The sequence below is a fragment of the Sorex fumeus genome, unplaced genomic scaffold (assembly GCF_029834395.1).
Source record: "Sorex fumeus unplaced genomic scaffold, SorFum_2.1 ptg000169l, whole genome shotgun sequence".
Lineage (NCBI taxonomy): Eukaryota > Metazoa > Chordata > Mammalia > Eulipotyphla > Soricidae > Sorex > Sorex fumeus.
Window position 1 is genome coordinate 9,646,843 of NW_026606226.1, and position 15,752 is coordinate 9,662,594.

General features: G+C 40.4%; 1 protein-coding gene across 1 annotated transcript in view; it reads right to left on the minus strand.

The window, feature by feature from the left end:
- The window catches only part of ATM (ATM serine/threonine kinase), a 115,932-nt gene that overhangs the window by 9,302 nt on the left and 90,878 nt on the right, over positions 1–15,752 (minus strand). Inside the window, exons 50-58 of the mRNA XM_056107616.1 lie at positions 15,100–15,311; positions 12,698–12,807; positions 12,009–12,164; positions 11,421–11,559; positions 10,129–10,211; positions 8,502–8,642; positions 7,682–7,798; positions 4,021–4,170; positions 1,402–1,567 (exon numbers count right to left, since the gene is read on the minus strand). Of these exons, the coding sequence (XP_055963591.1) occupies positions 1,402–1,567; positions 4,021–4,170; positions 7,682–7,798; positions 8,502–8,642; positions 10,129–10,211; positions 11,421–11,559; positions 12,009–12,164; positions 12,698–12,807; positions 15,100–15,311 (1,274 nt within the window). The remainder of the gene's footprint in view (positions 1–1,401; positions 1,568–4,020; positions 4,171–7,681; positions 7,799–8,501; positions 8,643–10,128; positions 10,212–11,420; positions 11,560–12,008; positions 12,165–12,697; positions 12,808–15,099; positions 15,312–15,752) is intronic.

Below are 15,752 nucleotides of genomic sequence, written 5' to 3' on the forward strand. Positions count from 1 at the left end.
ACCCGGGTCGGCCACATGCAAGGCAAATGCCTTACCCTCTGTGCTATTGCTCCAGCCCCAGTGAACTATATTTAGATAATCATTAATTCATCGCAACAGGTACGAATTCAGGAAAAAATGTATTTCCATTTTTTAAAGAAATAATTGCTTGCCTTGAAATGCCTTAAATCTAATGAAAACAGTTTCAGTGTTACTCAGATTCAGGTTTCTTAGAAGCTGACTAGTTCTGTGTCATTAACTGGACCTACTTTTCTGTTAAATTAGTTTGCTCAGATTAGTAACTCTCAAGGTTAAAGACAGTTTCATAATTACTTAGAAGTCTTTCAAAACATACTTGCCCAGGGGCTGGCGCAATCAGCAGGTAGGGCATTTGCCTTGCATGCGGCCGACCCTGGTTCGACTCCCAGCATCCCATATGATCCCCCGAGCACTGCCAGGAGTTAATTTCTGAGTGCATGAGCCAGGAGTAACCCCTGTGCACAGATGGGTGTGACTCAAAAAGCAAAATAAATAAATAAATAAATACTTGCACTGCGTTCCTGGGTTCCAGTACCAAAGAGAAAAAGGAAATGGTTTTTAGTTAAAAAGCTAACAGATGAAAAGATCTCTGATTCACCTACCAATTCTCATTTCTAGGATTCTGTTAATCGTGTTATCTGTTATAATCTCTTAGAAATAAAAAATCAGTCAAATATAGATGTTATACTTTGAATACTTAATACTTATTTCTGTTCCAAAACCAAAATTAAAAGGAATCATTTACTATTAAATAGAACCATTCTAGATGACAATTTTATAGTATTTATAGGGTCTATGCAAAAAGAATGGTAAGGAAAATAAAGCAAGTCATCATACATTTTTCACTGTTTTCCAAAAATAAAATCTCAGAAAATATATTGAGGGGAGAGAAAAGAACCCATACTCATTATTATTATTAATTATTATTTAAAAATCAATGAGCAATGACAAACTTATGGGGTAGGAGAATTCTCTTTCAAAATCCAGGAAGCGGTTCAGAGATTCTCCAAGCCCACGTTCTCTCTTGAGTACACTTTCCCTCTCTCTTCTCACATCTTTTTAAGTAAGTTTAAATAAAAACTATCTTACTTCACTTAAAAACAAAACCACAACCATAAAAAACTAAGAAGAGCTACAGCTAAAAGCAAAGAATCAGGATGAACAAGTCACTGTCACTGTCCTCCCGTTGTTCATCAATTTGCTCGAGCGGGCCCAGTAATGTCTCCATTGGAGACTTTGTTGTTACTGTGTTTGGCATATCGAATACGTCACGGGGAGCTTGCCAGGCTCTGCCGTGCGGGCGAGAATCAAAAGCTAATGATAAAGATGGTTTGGTTGACATCCATGCACCTTAACTGGATCTACTAATGTATAGACAATTACCAATAGAAGAAGTAGCCACACTGCGAGTATAAGCCAATCGTTTCTCAAACCACACAGCGGGGTCAAGGAATTTTTCCATGCAGAAGAAACGAAACACTGGTTGAAAGTGTTGGCAAATATCCATGAAGACTTCATATTTTTCTTCAAAAGATTTCTTCTGTACTTCCTTTAAATAGATCAAATATAAAATTATTTTTTCAATATTATCTTCTATTTCAACTATGTCTTCTATGAATTTCTATAAGAAAAATGTGACAGTCGTAGAAGAAATAAAAAGAGGAACTAGGGGCTGGAGGGATAGTACAGTGGGTAGGGTGTTGACCCGGGTTCGATTCCCAGCATCCCATATGGTCCCCAAGCACCACCAGGAATAATACCTGAGTGCAAAACCAGGAGTAACCCCTGTACATCACCCGGTGTGACCCAAAAAGCCAAAAAAAAGAAAGAAAAAAGAGGAACTAGATATTATCTTTGTCTTACAAAAAGTTAACGGTCTGGTCAGGGAAGAAATTCATTACAAGTGATAATCCCTTCAGAGACTTGAAAGTAATCTTAGGGGGGGTATGGTGCCGCCAGCAGGTCAATCTGTACCTGTGAGGCGAGTGCATCAGCAGCCTGATGGCGCCTTCAGACTTCCAGATACCCCAAAATTGCTGCTGTGCCTTTGGCCAGACCCCAAAAACTTGGGCCAAAAGTTAGGTATGTGGGAGACACACCCACAAACCACCTCCGGCTCAGCTATATAATTGGAGGCATGGCCTCTCTGGTTCCTGATCAAACTGCTTAACGGCCATGATCCCAGAGACTCAGAAACGAATCTCAAAACCCAACAGCTTTTGGGAGAAATGCGTCCGAACCCTGCAGTACGTTACTCTCACCAGGCCACCCCAGGGGGGAAGGGGTGTTGTCCCTCCGCCTGCTTCCCCTTGGCGGCTCAGTGGCTGTCATCCTCCAGAGGCCATTAGACAGTCAGGTCTGGGCCCCCAGTTACGAGACACGCAGGGCCGCACGGGAGGGGGGTGGAGCCAGTGCTGTCCTCCCCACCCCAACAAGACCCCAAGTCATCACCCACGAATGGCCTCTCTGGCTCCTGATCAAGCTGCTCAATGGCCATGATCCCAGAGACTCAGGAGCAAATCTCAAAACCCAGTGGCTTCTGGCAGAAATCCCTCCAGATTTAAGTGTTAAAATTTAGGAATTTCAAAATCACATGGCCCTACTGCAGCCATGCGACATCATATGTTATTCATAACCAGCAATAGAACACAAATTGTCTACTGTTGCCTTTTCAGCAGATCTGACTGTTGGGGTAAAATCTCAAATAATAATTGTGGGCCTGGTGTCAAAATATTGAATGTGATCAAAGTAGAGAGAGAGTAATGTGGAAATCATCTGCCCCACAGGTAGGGGAGGGTGTGGGATGGGGGTATACTGGGGTTTTTGGTGGTGGAGAATGGGCACTGGTGAAGGTACGGGTGTTTCATTGTATGACCGAGACTTAGACCTGAAAGCTTTGTAACTGCTCTCATGGTGATTCAATAAATAAAATTATAAAAAATTAAAAAAAAAAAAGAAAGTAATCTTAGGGAAAAGGGGCACACAGACATTGTTTTACTTAAATTATTTGGTCTGTATCATTTTCATAAAATTTATTTCATAATCTTCAAAGAACTACTTTACCCTGAGGTAGAAGCAAATTATCATACAGGAATATTGAATGTCTCATCTGCCAAGGGTTAACACCAAATTTTGTTTTTTCTTTTTGGGTCCCACCCGGCGATGCACAGGGGTTATTCCTGGCTCATGCACTGAGGAATTACTTCTGGCGGTGCTTGGGGAACCATATGGGATGCTGGGAATCGAACCCAGGTCAGCTGCGTGCAAGGCAAGTGCCCTACCTGCTGTGCTATTGCTCCAGTCCCAACACCAAAGTTTTTAAAAATTTCCTTTTTCACGCATAAATTCTCATTCCGGTGGTATTCTTTATTTTTTATTAGTGAAGGAAAATAGTTTTATTTATAACACAATAATTTTTTAATAGTGTCATAGTGATAGTCCAGCAGGTAGGGAGCTTGCCTTGCATGCAGCTAACCTGGGTTTAAATGCCAGCACCCCATATGGTCTCCTGAGACTGCCAAGAGTGATCCCTGAGCAATGCTGAGTGCAGCCCCCAAACAAAACAAAACAAAACAAAACTTCCTTTTAATTCACATTATAGAATTTATAATGTTAGAAGAAGATTTTGAAGAACTCCTTAATCAATAAATTATCAATCAGACAAGATACTGCTAGTAGTTCATACAATTAAGCTAGAGCAAATGCCAGCAGAGTAAACTCGACTGCTGGTCAGACAGTGTTCCTGAACTCAGCCAGCATATCACTTGGAATTTTGCTAGAAATCAGAGAGAAGAGAAAGGGAACCTCAAAAAGTAAAAGGAATTATACTCTTCAAAATTTGGGATGTGGAAAGCACCAAGATTAGTAAAATACTATCATTTTACTGGGTATCATTAACAATTACCTGAAGAAATTAAAACATTTTGTAATATGTGATAACTTTAGTACTTAATATATTATTAAATATTATGGCAATAACTTATACTTTGGAAATATACTTACTATCATTTTCTTTTGGCACTGATAGGCACTAAAATCATTTGGTCTGTATCTTTTATGAGCACCATCCTCATTGTTTACAAGAAATTCACCAATTGGGACAGTTCCTGTGCACCATTCAAGAACACCACTTCGCTGGGAAAGGGGAACCACCTGAAAGGAGAAAGTGGAATACTCTGGGATATGAAGGGCATTAAAAGACATTTGAGCAGAAAGTCCTGACCCTGCACCAGGCTCTCTTCACTGGGGCACCTGGGGTGGGGTGGGGGGTGGGTTTGAGTTTCCCTCCCTGCCCCAAGCAGAATCCCAGCAGCCTAAAACCTCCAGAACGCAACCACGGCCATGCTCAAGGCCATTCTCCAAGTGCTCAGATGAGCCTCACCCATGAAGGAACAGACAGAGGAACCCAGGTATGTGGGACCCATGGCTGAGATCTCCAAGCCAGCTCGATTGGAGCTGGGCCTCCTCCCCCCAGGTACCCAGTTTTCCAGTAGCTTGGTAGTCACACCCACAAACTGCCCCCAGGTCATATAATCTCATCAGCGGCCAAGATCCAGAGACTATAAACTAAAGCTCCTGGTAGAGAGTGATACAGAGTTCCTCTTATACTCAGGCCCACTTATGTAGCAAAAGTAGCACACATCTGTTTAGTTTTAACACACTTGCTTGTATTCTTACATACAGGCTTAAATGGCTCCACAATGAAATACAACAACCTTCACACACTTCCCTTTTATTGAAGTGCTCGGTACTCGGTGGTGGAATTGGTGTTTAAATATTATGTGCAATGAACTATTGTGAACTACCTTATGAAAATAAAATATATCAAAAAAAATTGCCAAAAATAAAAAGACATCTAACATGCATTCAGCTAGCAAGTCATCGTGAAACATTTTTCCAGTTGTATGAACAGGTCCACAGGAGACAAAGCTCCTTGGGGAAAAAAAGCAACAGAAAATTATTATTCTTCTTATTAATCTTATTCTTATAAGATTTTCTAGTTGGCTGATTAGACTTCGGAGAATCTCATTTCTTAATTTCTGTAATTCCTGTCATGATAGGCATCATCTGTGATGTTGCCAGTCTTAGTTTATTTCTTTTAGTAGAGGAATAAGCTGTTTTCCTCCTACTTTTCATACCAATAAAATCTAAAGAATATCCCTTTGAAAAAACACTGAACATCTGATCAATTTTAGTATATCTTAATAACTGCTTCACCAAGAGGAATTTATTCCTATACATAAACTGAACCATATTTTTGGGAGTAAAAAAAATTATACTCTACCCATAGCTAAAATATAGAAAATAATGAAGCAAACACCCACTAAACAGCTTTATCAAAGCTAAGAATTTTTTCCATTCCCTGGAAAGAGATTAAGTCCTAAACTTTCATGTTCACAACTCAAACTCTTATACTCAGATGTAAACATTGAGTTACTTAAATGTTAAAAGAGTTCAGAAGCATAGAAAAATAGGTATTAATAAGCCGAGGTGAAAGTTTAGTTGTTTTTGCCTTCGAAGTTTTCTGCATCCTAAACTTTCCTCTTTTATGCCATGCAGCAGTGAGCCTTGGAGGCTCAGTTAGGCTTCTGCTTCAAAACCTTAGCTGCTTTATGAGAATATGAAGTCCTTAGAGTCAAACTATGTGATTCTGATGCCTGCTAAATTTGAATAGCACTGTTCAACAACATCTAAGAACGCTATAGAATATTTAAATATATAGAACATTTTGAGGGTTTTTTTGTTTATTTGTTTTTTTGCTTTTTGGGTCACACCCAGTCATGCTCAGGGGTTACTCCTGGCTCTGCACTCAGGAATTACTCCTGGTGGTGCTCGGGGGACCCTAAGGGATGCTGGGGATTGAACTTGGTCAGCTACATGCAAGGCAAATGCCCTGCATGTTGTACTCCTGCCCACATCTTGAGTTTTTGCTAAGGCTTTTTTTTTTTAAAGTGCTTATAGTATTGATTATTAAGGTTAATAACCCATAAACTTTCATGGCAATTTCTTTTTTTTTAAGTGCTCATGGTATCGATTATTTAGATTAATAACCCATAAACTTCTATGACAATATTTTAAGTGCTCATAGTATCAATTATTAAGGTTAATAACCCATAAACTTCTATGACAATTTCTCACAAACTTGAAGGCTAAGCAAACCATGCTATTTCCTAACGACAATATGTTAACCACTTGCACTTCCTGCTGGAACGAAAGATTTGTTTTGCTTGTTTTTGTGATTTAGGTGGGTTATTTTTTTTGGGGGGGGGAGGGGTTGTGTAACACCCAGCAACCCTCAGGGGCTCCTCCTGGCTCTGCACTCACGGCTCATTGTTGACAGTGCTCTGAGGATCATTATGTGGTGGCAGGATAAAATCAGGGTCAGCTGCATGCAAGGCCGGTGACTTAGCCACAGTACTATCTCACTGGCCCTAATATTTCTATTTTTGAAGGCAGTTAAGAAGTTCGAATTTAAGTTCTGTTTTAAATTTTCAATTAGAATTTAAAAGGTATCTTCTCATTCTACTTTCCTATTTCATTTGTATTTTTAATTTAACAATTTTATAATTAAAGAATGGATGTTGTAGAAATTTAGAAATATATAAAAATGCAGGTGTTAATCATAACCCCTTTATACCATACATGACAACAAATATTTTAGATTTATTCAGAAATTTTATAAAGAAAAGCATAGTAAGCACATGTTTACAAACCTGTGTAAGGTTCTTTATTGTTTATTCATCTATCCTTAAGCCACAAACCGTATCATCTTCGTCACTAAAACTTTACCATTGTTTTAGTATATTTATAGATCAAAATCCAGTATCTCCTATTTCATTTTCCAGGCATTTCAGTCATAAGTCATTCCCATGTACACACACACACACACACACACACACACACACTTTTTTTTTTTTGCTAGCTGGGTGAAGGTGGGTCATACCTTGTGGTGCTCAGGGCTTACTCTTGGCTTTATGCATAAGATCCCCTCTTGGTGCTTGGGGAATCATATGCAGTGCTGGGATTGTCAGTGCGTGCAAGACCAGCACCTTAAACCCCATACTGTCTCTCTACCCCCTCAATACATTTTTTAAGCTAAAGGTTTGGACCAGGGATATGGCTTAGTGGTAAAGTGCAAGACTTGCATACGGGAGACCCAGATTCAGTCTCTGCCCTCACACCCCCATACTTTCAAGTAATTTATTCAAATTGTAAAAAAAAAATAAATTGATTGGGGGAACTGGAGAGACAGTAGAGCAGGTAAGGCACTTGTCCTGCATGTGCCCGACCTGGGCTTGCTCCCTGGCATCCCTTATGGTCCCCTAAGCAATTCCAGGAGTAATTCCTGAGTACAGAGCTAGGAGTAACTCCTGAGCATCACCAGATGTGATCCAAAAACTGAAAAAAAAAAAAAACTGGAATTTAATTGTTTATACATTAATTTGAAAGATGACCATTTTCCACTCCATTCCCATTTAACATGTGGTATATCTCCTTCATCCTACATACCTTTACTTTTTTTTTCCCTTATAGTTTTGTGATTTTATTTGGGGGGCTGGTGGGGGAGGGGGGGCGGGAATGAGTACTACATTCGTAGATTCTTTTTGCGGATCTGGAAACAAGAAATGGCACTCCAGGGGCAAAGTCGGGGTAACTGAGTTACCTTGTATGTACAGATAGTCAGTTTTCTCTTCCTGGTTTCAGTGTTTCTCTGCAGTAACATGTTACACATCTGGAAAACCTGCTGCATGACAGCGTCCTGCCTCAGGTCATCACGGCCCTTCAGAAAAATCAAACGTGAGGAAGTTAGCACCAGTCACTTCCCTTATAAAATCACAAGGAACTGAGGACAGCTAAAGGGTACTCAGACGTCCATCTGAGCGTCTGCACTTGGTCTCTAAGGTCTAGAAGATCCTTGACTACTCTTTCATTGAGAATAAGCTAGACCTCTGGATAGGCAGAATGATTTAGAAAAAAAGAAGTTTCCCTTGGCTGCTTTAGTAGGTAGGTGGTGAAATTCCCTTACCCAAGGCATGGTGCAGAATGAGGCCCAGTGAGCCCAGACAGCCCACAAGTGGCACAAGGGGGAACGCCAGGCCTTTCTGGAGCATTTAACAACACTTAGCACAGTGTCAGATTCAGGAGGTGAAAGCAAGTAACTCCAAATTGAACTGTTCAGGAAAATAAGCAACTATCACCATTTTCTCTTCCCACCCACCTCCCAACAAAGTAGCAGATTACTAAAATCATTGTGTCTGGACATGTTCAAATGATTTTTCACTTCACTACTATGATTTGATCTTTAGAGAGAAAAACTGGGGAGAAATATTCTCTACTTAGAAAATGATGTATTTCTATTCTGTCAGTTTTCCTCATTTATTAAGAATGAAAGTGAAGACCTCAATAATGTGAAGAAAAATCTCAACTAGTTTAACTATCTCCCATAAGCCATATAAAAAGAGACTAGAGAGGGAGAGCCTCACCTTGACAAGTTGTCTTCTTTCCTTGCCATCGGAGCCCAAACAGTCTATTATTTTTGGCAAATTTAAGCCTCCTGCTAAACGAAATTCTGCTTTAAATGACTGGATAGTCACCAGATTTCTATACTCTCCGGTGGGATCCACCTAATTAAAAGGATAACCATGATAGTAGATCAGATACACTATCTGCATTTAAAAAAAATGAATTATAAAAATGACATTCCTTGTGTTAAATAAGAAAGAGAGACAGTGAATTCTGTTATGAACTGGAACTAAACAATTTAAATTCTAATGAAAAAATTGACATTTTAGAAGGTTTAAAAGAATGATAAATATTACACAATTACTTCCCTAGTTTTTTTTTTTTTAAATAAAATCAGGGCTTACAAGTTAAAATAGTATGCGGAAAATCCATCGAAAGACCAAGACTTAGGTATTAACACTTGTGTACGTAACTCATCTGAAAACAGCAAACTCCTCATAAAAACACCATAATGTCTATTTTGTAAAGAGTAAAGAGGTATTTACTAGCTTCTAACTGCTAAGGGACATTTTCAGTAAAGATTCAGCTAAATAATTTTGTTGATAAAGCTGTAAAGCTAAGTTATACAAGAAGAAATAATGTAAATAAAAATAACTTTTCTAAACCAGAATCTTCATTTTTATACATATCCTTAACAATATTTTACTTCCACCAATAAAAGATTGACCTGAAATAGTCAAATACATAGCTTAATACTATGTCACTACCAGTATATTTTAATGGATACAGATTTTTTAAGATGTAGATTTTATACCAGGTAAGGCTCTTGCTTTGCACACAGCTGACCCAGGTGTGATCCCCAGCAAGCCAGATGGTCCCTGACCCTACCAGGAGTGATCTCTGAGCACAGAACCAGGAGTAAACCTTGAGCACAATTGGAAGTGGCCCCAAACAAGCAAAGAAAACTATCAGGGAATTTCCTGCCATGTCAAAGTTAATCTTTTTGTTTGTTTGTTTTGGGCTGGAGCAATAGCACAGCGGTAGGGCATTCGCCTTACAAGCGGCCAACATATGTTGGCCGACCCAAGTTCGATTCCTCCGCCCCTCTCGGAGAGCCTGGCAAGCTACTGAGAGTATCTCGCCCGCACGACAGAGACTGGCAATCTACCCGTGACGTATCCGATATGCCAAACACAGTAACAACAAGTCTCATGATGGAGACGTTACTGGGCCCGCTCGAGCAAATCGATGAACAACAGGAGGACTGTGACCGTTTGTTTGTTTTGCTTTTTGGGTCACACCCAGCAATGCACAGGGGTTACTCCTGGCTCTGCACTCAGAAATTACCGCTGGCGGTGCTCAGGGGACCATATGGGATGCTGGGAATCGAACCCGGGTCGGCCGTTTGCAAAGCAAACACCCTCCCCACTGTGCTATTGCTCCAGCCCCACTAAAGTTAATCTTGACATAGGCACACTGAATCTTTCCTCCTTCTGACAAAATTAAAATAGTCTACTGGGTTTTATGAAATGAGACAGGAGGTAGAAAAACTGATATTTAATCACGTGTGATCTACAAAAAAAAGTCTATTTTAAACAGTTGTGCAAAATTTTAGTTAATGAAAAAAAAAAGCTAATGGAACATTACCTTAATTTCCATAGTTGGGACAACAACCTCTTCTAAATTCCGAAGTTTTGTAATTGGCTGGTCTGCTGGAATAGTTATGCCTTCTATATTTAAAGAAAAATGGGTCTCAGTAAACTCTGTACGTGGAGGAACAACACTGAAATAAAGCAGAACTCAGTGCCTCACCTCAGCCTGGGGCTAACCTGTGGCCCAGGCCCTGATTTAGAAAGGAAGACCCTAGAGTCCGGGATAATGGACCAGAGGTCAGAGCAGAGCAATGGTTAACATGGCTCATACTTGAGTGTGTTACCTGGTTACCTGGCACTTGTACTTAGACCTTATTTCACCAGAGGGGTCAGGCTGAGCACCTTAAGCTAACTACGTAACGTTCTACGTAATATACAATTACTCTGTCACTTTACTATGTAATGTGAGTGAGGGACAGGACTGTATTCTGAGCTTCCCCGGAGAAATGTTATTGAAGAGATGTTTAAAATAACATTTTAAAGTTAATAATTTGATTATGATGATACGATTCTGAATAGGAAAAGGAATGTGAAAGTATGGGGAGAAATATACAAAGGAAGGTGCAGAACCAAATATTCTAAACAGCTCAGAATTACTGAACAGACACAGCAAAAAGGGTGATGGACTGAGGCTGGGAAGAAGGTTCAAAGGTCCCGTGAGCACCAAGAGGAGTGAAGCCTGACCCTGGAGGCAGAAGCAGCACCCTCCTGTCCCACCAAAAGTGATGGGTTACATGTAAAGGGCTCATTCTAGTATTTATGAAGGCACTGGTAAGACCTTTTAAGTTTAAGAGCATAAAAATAGCCACCATAAAACCTTTGACCTTGGGCAGGCAGGGAGGTAGCTGAGTGGTAGAGCACCACCAGCCTTAGGAGTGAGGCCCCTACTTGGATTCCTGGCATCACACACACAACAAAAAGTTTGACAATTTAAAGTCTTATTCAGTTACTTTCATCAATCTGTCTCTATGCAATTCTCAGCAACAAAAATTTGCACTAGATCACCCAGTGCAATCATATAACTGATTTAGTGCACCGAATATCAATTTCACCATATATGTGATAACAGATCTAGTAGCCTCAACAATTCTGTTAAGTTATGATTATGGGTAAATGGTAATCAGGGTCTTCATTATCTGCACTTACAATACTGTGATTTTATTTATTTTTATTAAATCACTGTGAGACAGAGTACTGTGATTTTAGGGAGATTTACATATTATATTCTGAAATTATGTATCTCTAAGAGAAAAACAGCAAGGAAAGACTTCGTCTTCAAATACGTACTTCTCTGCATCTTCCACTGACTGGCATCTAGGTTTGCTAATATGATGTAAGAGTCACAGAGTGCCTCGACACTTTTGACCATCTGAGGTCTCCTATTTCTCATGGTATAAATTATTCTGTTTGCAGCCTCAATTCGATCCTAAGAATAAAAGCAAACAAAAAAACTTACACAAGGAAATACCCAACAAAGTTTTCAGTTATATTAACAAAAGGAAAACAGCTTATAAATTCAAACAAAGGAAGGACTGTGATCCCTCATTAACAAGGTCATTTTCACACACACAAAAAAATACAACAAAGGTACAATAATTTCAAAACATCCAAGAAATTACTTGGATGCCTTTAAATTTTTACTTTTTACTAAATGCTGTGAAAGGGAGGGAGAAAGTAAAAGTCCATTGCTTTCTTCTGTGCTTTATGAAATATTCAGAAATGTTCAACCGTTATTTGGTGACATAATAACAAAAGATTTATAAATTGAGAATTTTCAGTAAAACACATTTGTACAAGTCCCTGGGATTTAAGAAAAGCATTCTGGGAAGGAGCGCGTAGCGCAATTCAGAAAGTTATATATTTTGTCTGAAATACCTCATCAAGCTGAGAGCTTTGTTTAGGTGCCGTTTTAGTCATTCTCCTTCTTGCAGCTTCTGGCTTGGTCAAAAACTCGTCCTTGTTTGCATTTGCTAAGGCCAGTATAATGAACAGAGTATGATGGGGGTGATCCATCGAGATTCTTGAGATGAGCTGTCAGAAAATAAAGAACCACTTGTTTTATGCCAACGAAACAGAAAAAAATTATAAATCCTTTTCACTGTGTTCAACACTGAGATGTATGTTATTGTACTAGATGCTGCAGTGGGCAGAGTATGTGTGAGAGGAAATGACTAACTTAGATAAATGAGGGAAAAAAAAATGAGGAAAGGCTTATTCCTGTCCTAAGCTAGACTACTGACTCTAAATAATCTTTTCATATTTCCATTTCCTAGAGTGGAACAATAGTGCATTTTATGTAATAATGTGAAAGGAAAGCAGTTGGATTCTTTTTTTAAGGAGTGATGTATTTTTATTTTATTTACTTATTTTTTTTTTAATTTCTATTAGTGAGACACCATGAGGTACAGTTGTAGACTTACAAATTTTTGTGCTTGGGTTTCAATTATACAATGATCAAATACCCATCCCTCCACCAGTGCCCATTTCCCACCACCACGGATCCCAGTATCCCCCCCAACAACCCCCCCAAAGCAGTTGGATTTTTTTTCCTCAGGTTTACTTACATTATTGAGAACTTCATGAAACCCTAGGCCTCCCGTCATCTTGGTTCCCATTCTAGCAGCCAATTGGTACATAAGAGGCAAAAATTTATATGATGGAATCTTCATTCCAGCTCTCTACCATAAAGAAGAAAAGAGTGTGACAATGCATTTTCAGTATCTTTCTGTGCTCAGGGATTACTCCTGGCTCTGTGCTCGGGAGTAACCCCTGGTGGTTAGGAGACCATATATGGTGTCAGGGAATAAACTAGGGCCAGCCACATTCAAAGCCAGTGCTTTATTCCTGTGTTACCTCTCAGACCCTAAGAGAACACATTTTAAAAAATAATCTCTTCTTTTATCTCTCTCAGCTTCACAAACTACATGTTTTCACTTAGCTGTCTTTCTACTGAGTATTCTACAATGATTCATCATGAAGTCATAATATTTGATCTTAAACTGTGTTCAGGGATCTGGATTTTTATAGTCTCTGAGTCTTGGCCGCTGATGGGATTACAGATCCCAGACGAGAACAGTGCAGTCTTTTGCCCCCGCGCCTGGGTGTCCCTCGCCGGGACCCCTTGGAAGGGAGCGGGTCGAGCTTTCCTCCCCGCCCTGACCGGGGCTCCGGTAGCCGAAGACCTCCAGGACCAGCCACCACCATGCTGAGACCACTCTCCGCACACATGAAGGTACTGGCAGAGGGACAAAGCCACGCGGGTTCCGGGGCCGAGATCTCCAAGCCTACTCGAATTCGAGTCGAGCATCTTCCACCCAGATCCTCCAAATTCCAGTAGGCGGGGGTCACACCCACCACCTGGCCTCCTGGCGCCGTGTAATCCCATCAGCGGCCAAGACTCAGAGACTATAAAATCCAGATCCCGGAACCGCGCGGCTGCATTTGCGGCCGCGCGACATCTTATCAGAACTTTTCTTTATGACATCTTATTATCTCATTCCTACTTTGGACAAACTTGCAGGCTATCGAATGTAGCCTGCCCACAGGGCAGAGTCTGGCAAACTCCCCGTGGCCTACCAAATATGCCAAATACCAGTAACAATGATGGGTCTCATTCTCCTAAAGAGCCCTGAATGTAATCTCAGGGCTAGGATGAAAGAGACGTTACTGGGGCCTGCTCGAGGCAATCGACGATTAACAGGATGATGAAATGAAAAAAATGAAAAACTGTGTTCAGAACTGGCTACATGATACAGTTTGTATTCCAGGAGGATAAATGTGGATCTGGGCCTATGGGGATCTTTCTCTTAAGAAACCGTGTGTAGGAGCCAGAGAGAGAGTTCAGTGGGTAGGGTGCTTGCCTCGCACATGGTTTGGTCCTGGGTATTCCATTTGGTCCCCCAAACACCACCAAGAATGATACCTGAGTAGAGTCAGGAATTAGCCCTGAGAACAGCTGGGTGTGACCCCCAAACCAAACACAAATAACAACAACAAAACAAAACAAAACATGAAGTCATGTATAATACAATGGAGTACCTATTTTCACTGTATGCTAAGAGTAAAGGAATTAATGTGTGCACGTGGTAGGGACTGACAGTACTCGGTATATATCTGGGTCTTTCTTGCCCAAACAGTGCTCTGGGGTCCTGCCGTCTGCTCCTACACTGCTGCATGTGATCCAGTTCTCTGAGTTATCGCCTTGGTCCCAATGTTTACACCACTTTAATATTAGGTGTCATCAGCCAGATCTAAGAGTTTAAAATTAAAACAGGAAACGCTGCCTTGATATTCTCCTAATTTTATTTCTTTTTCAACTCCCTGACCAAACATTCTGGATACTTTCTTGTGGTCGTCGTCGATTCGTCGATTGCCTCGAGCAGGCCCCAGTAACGTCTCTTTCATCCTAGCCCTGAGATTATATTCAAGGCTATTTAGGAGAATGAGACCCATCATTGTTACTGGTATTTGGCATATTTGGTACGCCACGGGGAGTTTGCCAGACTCTGCCCTGTGGGCAGGCTACATTCGAGAGCCTGCAAGTTTGTCCAAACAAACAAGTTTCTTGTGGTAACTTAAAAAAAAAATAATAGAAAAGAACATATAAATTCTCTCAGCTAGACATAAACCTGCACCATCAGAGTTAATCGCATCCCTAAGTAAAGAACCAATACTTAGGGATGAAGAGTATAAAGAACCCTGACACTGAAGGGCTTATGTCTAAGCTTTAAAAGGCCTGGCAAGGACTGGGGAGGCAGCACAGGGAGTAAGACAACGGCCTTGCATGTGGCCAACCTCAGTGCGATCCTTGGCTCCCATAACGTCCCCTGCATACTGCCAGGAGTGACCCCTGAACACAGAGCCAGGAGTAAGCTCTGAGCACCATCAGGTATGGCTTCAAAACCCCCCAATAAAATAAAATACAATACAAGAGCACAGGCTAGAAGACTGGTTTCAAAATGAAGACTTGCCTCCATCATGCCATTGACTTCTGAAACTCCAGAATTTTCAAGCCAGAGGGAACAAAGTCGGAATATCCACATATCATGCTCTTCTCCACTTAATAAGCAGCTGATGTAATTTTCAACAGCTTTACATAAGAAACTTTTGCGATCTTCTTTCAGAGCACGGAGGGCACATTCGTCTAGCTCAAGCTCTCGCTGCACTTTTACTGTGTATCTTGTGTCGCGTGACAAAGCAGATCACAAAGTTATATTTCATAGAACTCAAAAATCATACATCATGTACAACATAAGTGAAAAATCTGCATACTGAGCACAGGAGACAAAGCAGAATTTGAAGGATTGCAAAATAATTTTACTTTTGTTGTCATTTTACTTTTGTGTACGTTTCAAAAGCTACCCTAGGCAAATAAGGTATTTAGTTAACTACAAAATAAATGCCTCTTACTTATACCAAGATAGACAGAAGAATACTTCAAGCCTGTAATCTCCCCCAAACACGTATCTCACTTGCTTGTCTCTAGGTATCTTTGCTTGCTTGTTCTTCCCACTCTGGAGAAGCCTGTGTTCTTTCTTGAATGCTTCTTCTTTCTCTCCCTTCAAGTCTTTCTAAGCAAGTTTCATTCAAGAAAAACTATCTTGCTTCACTGAAAGAATG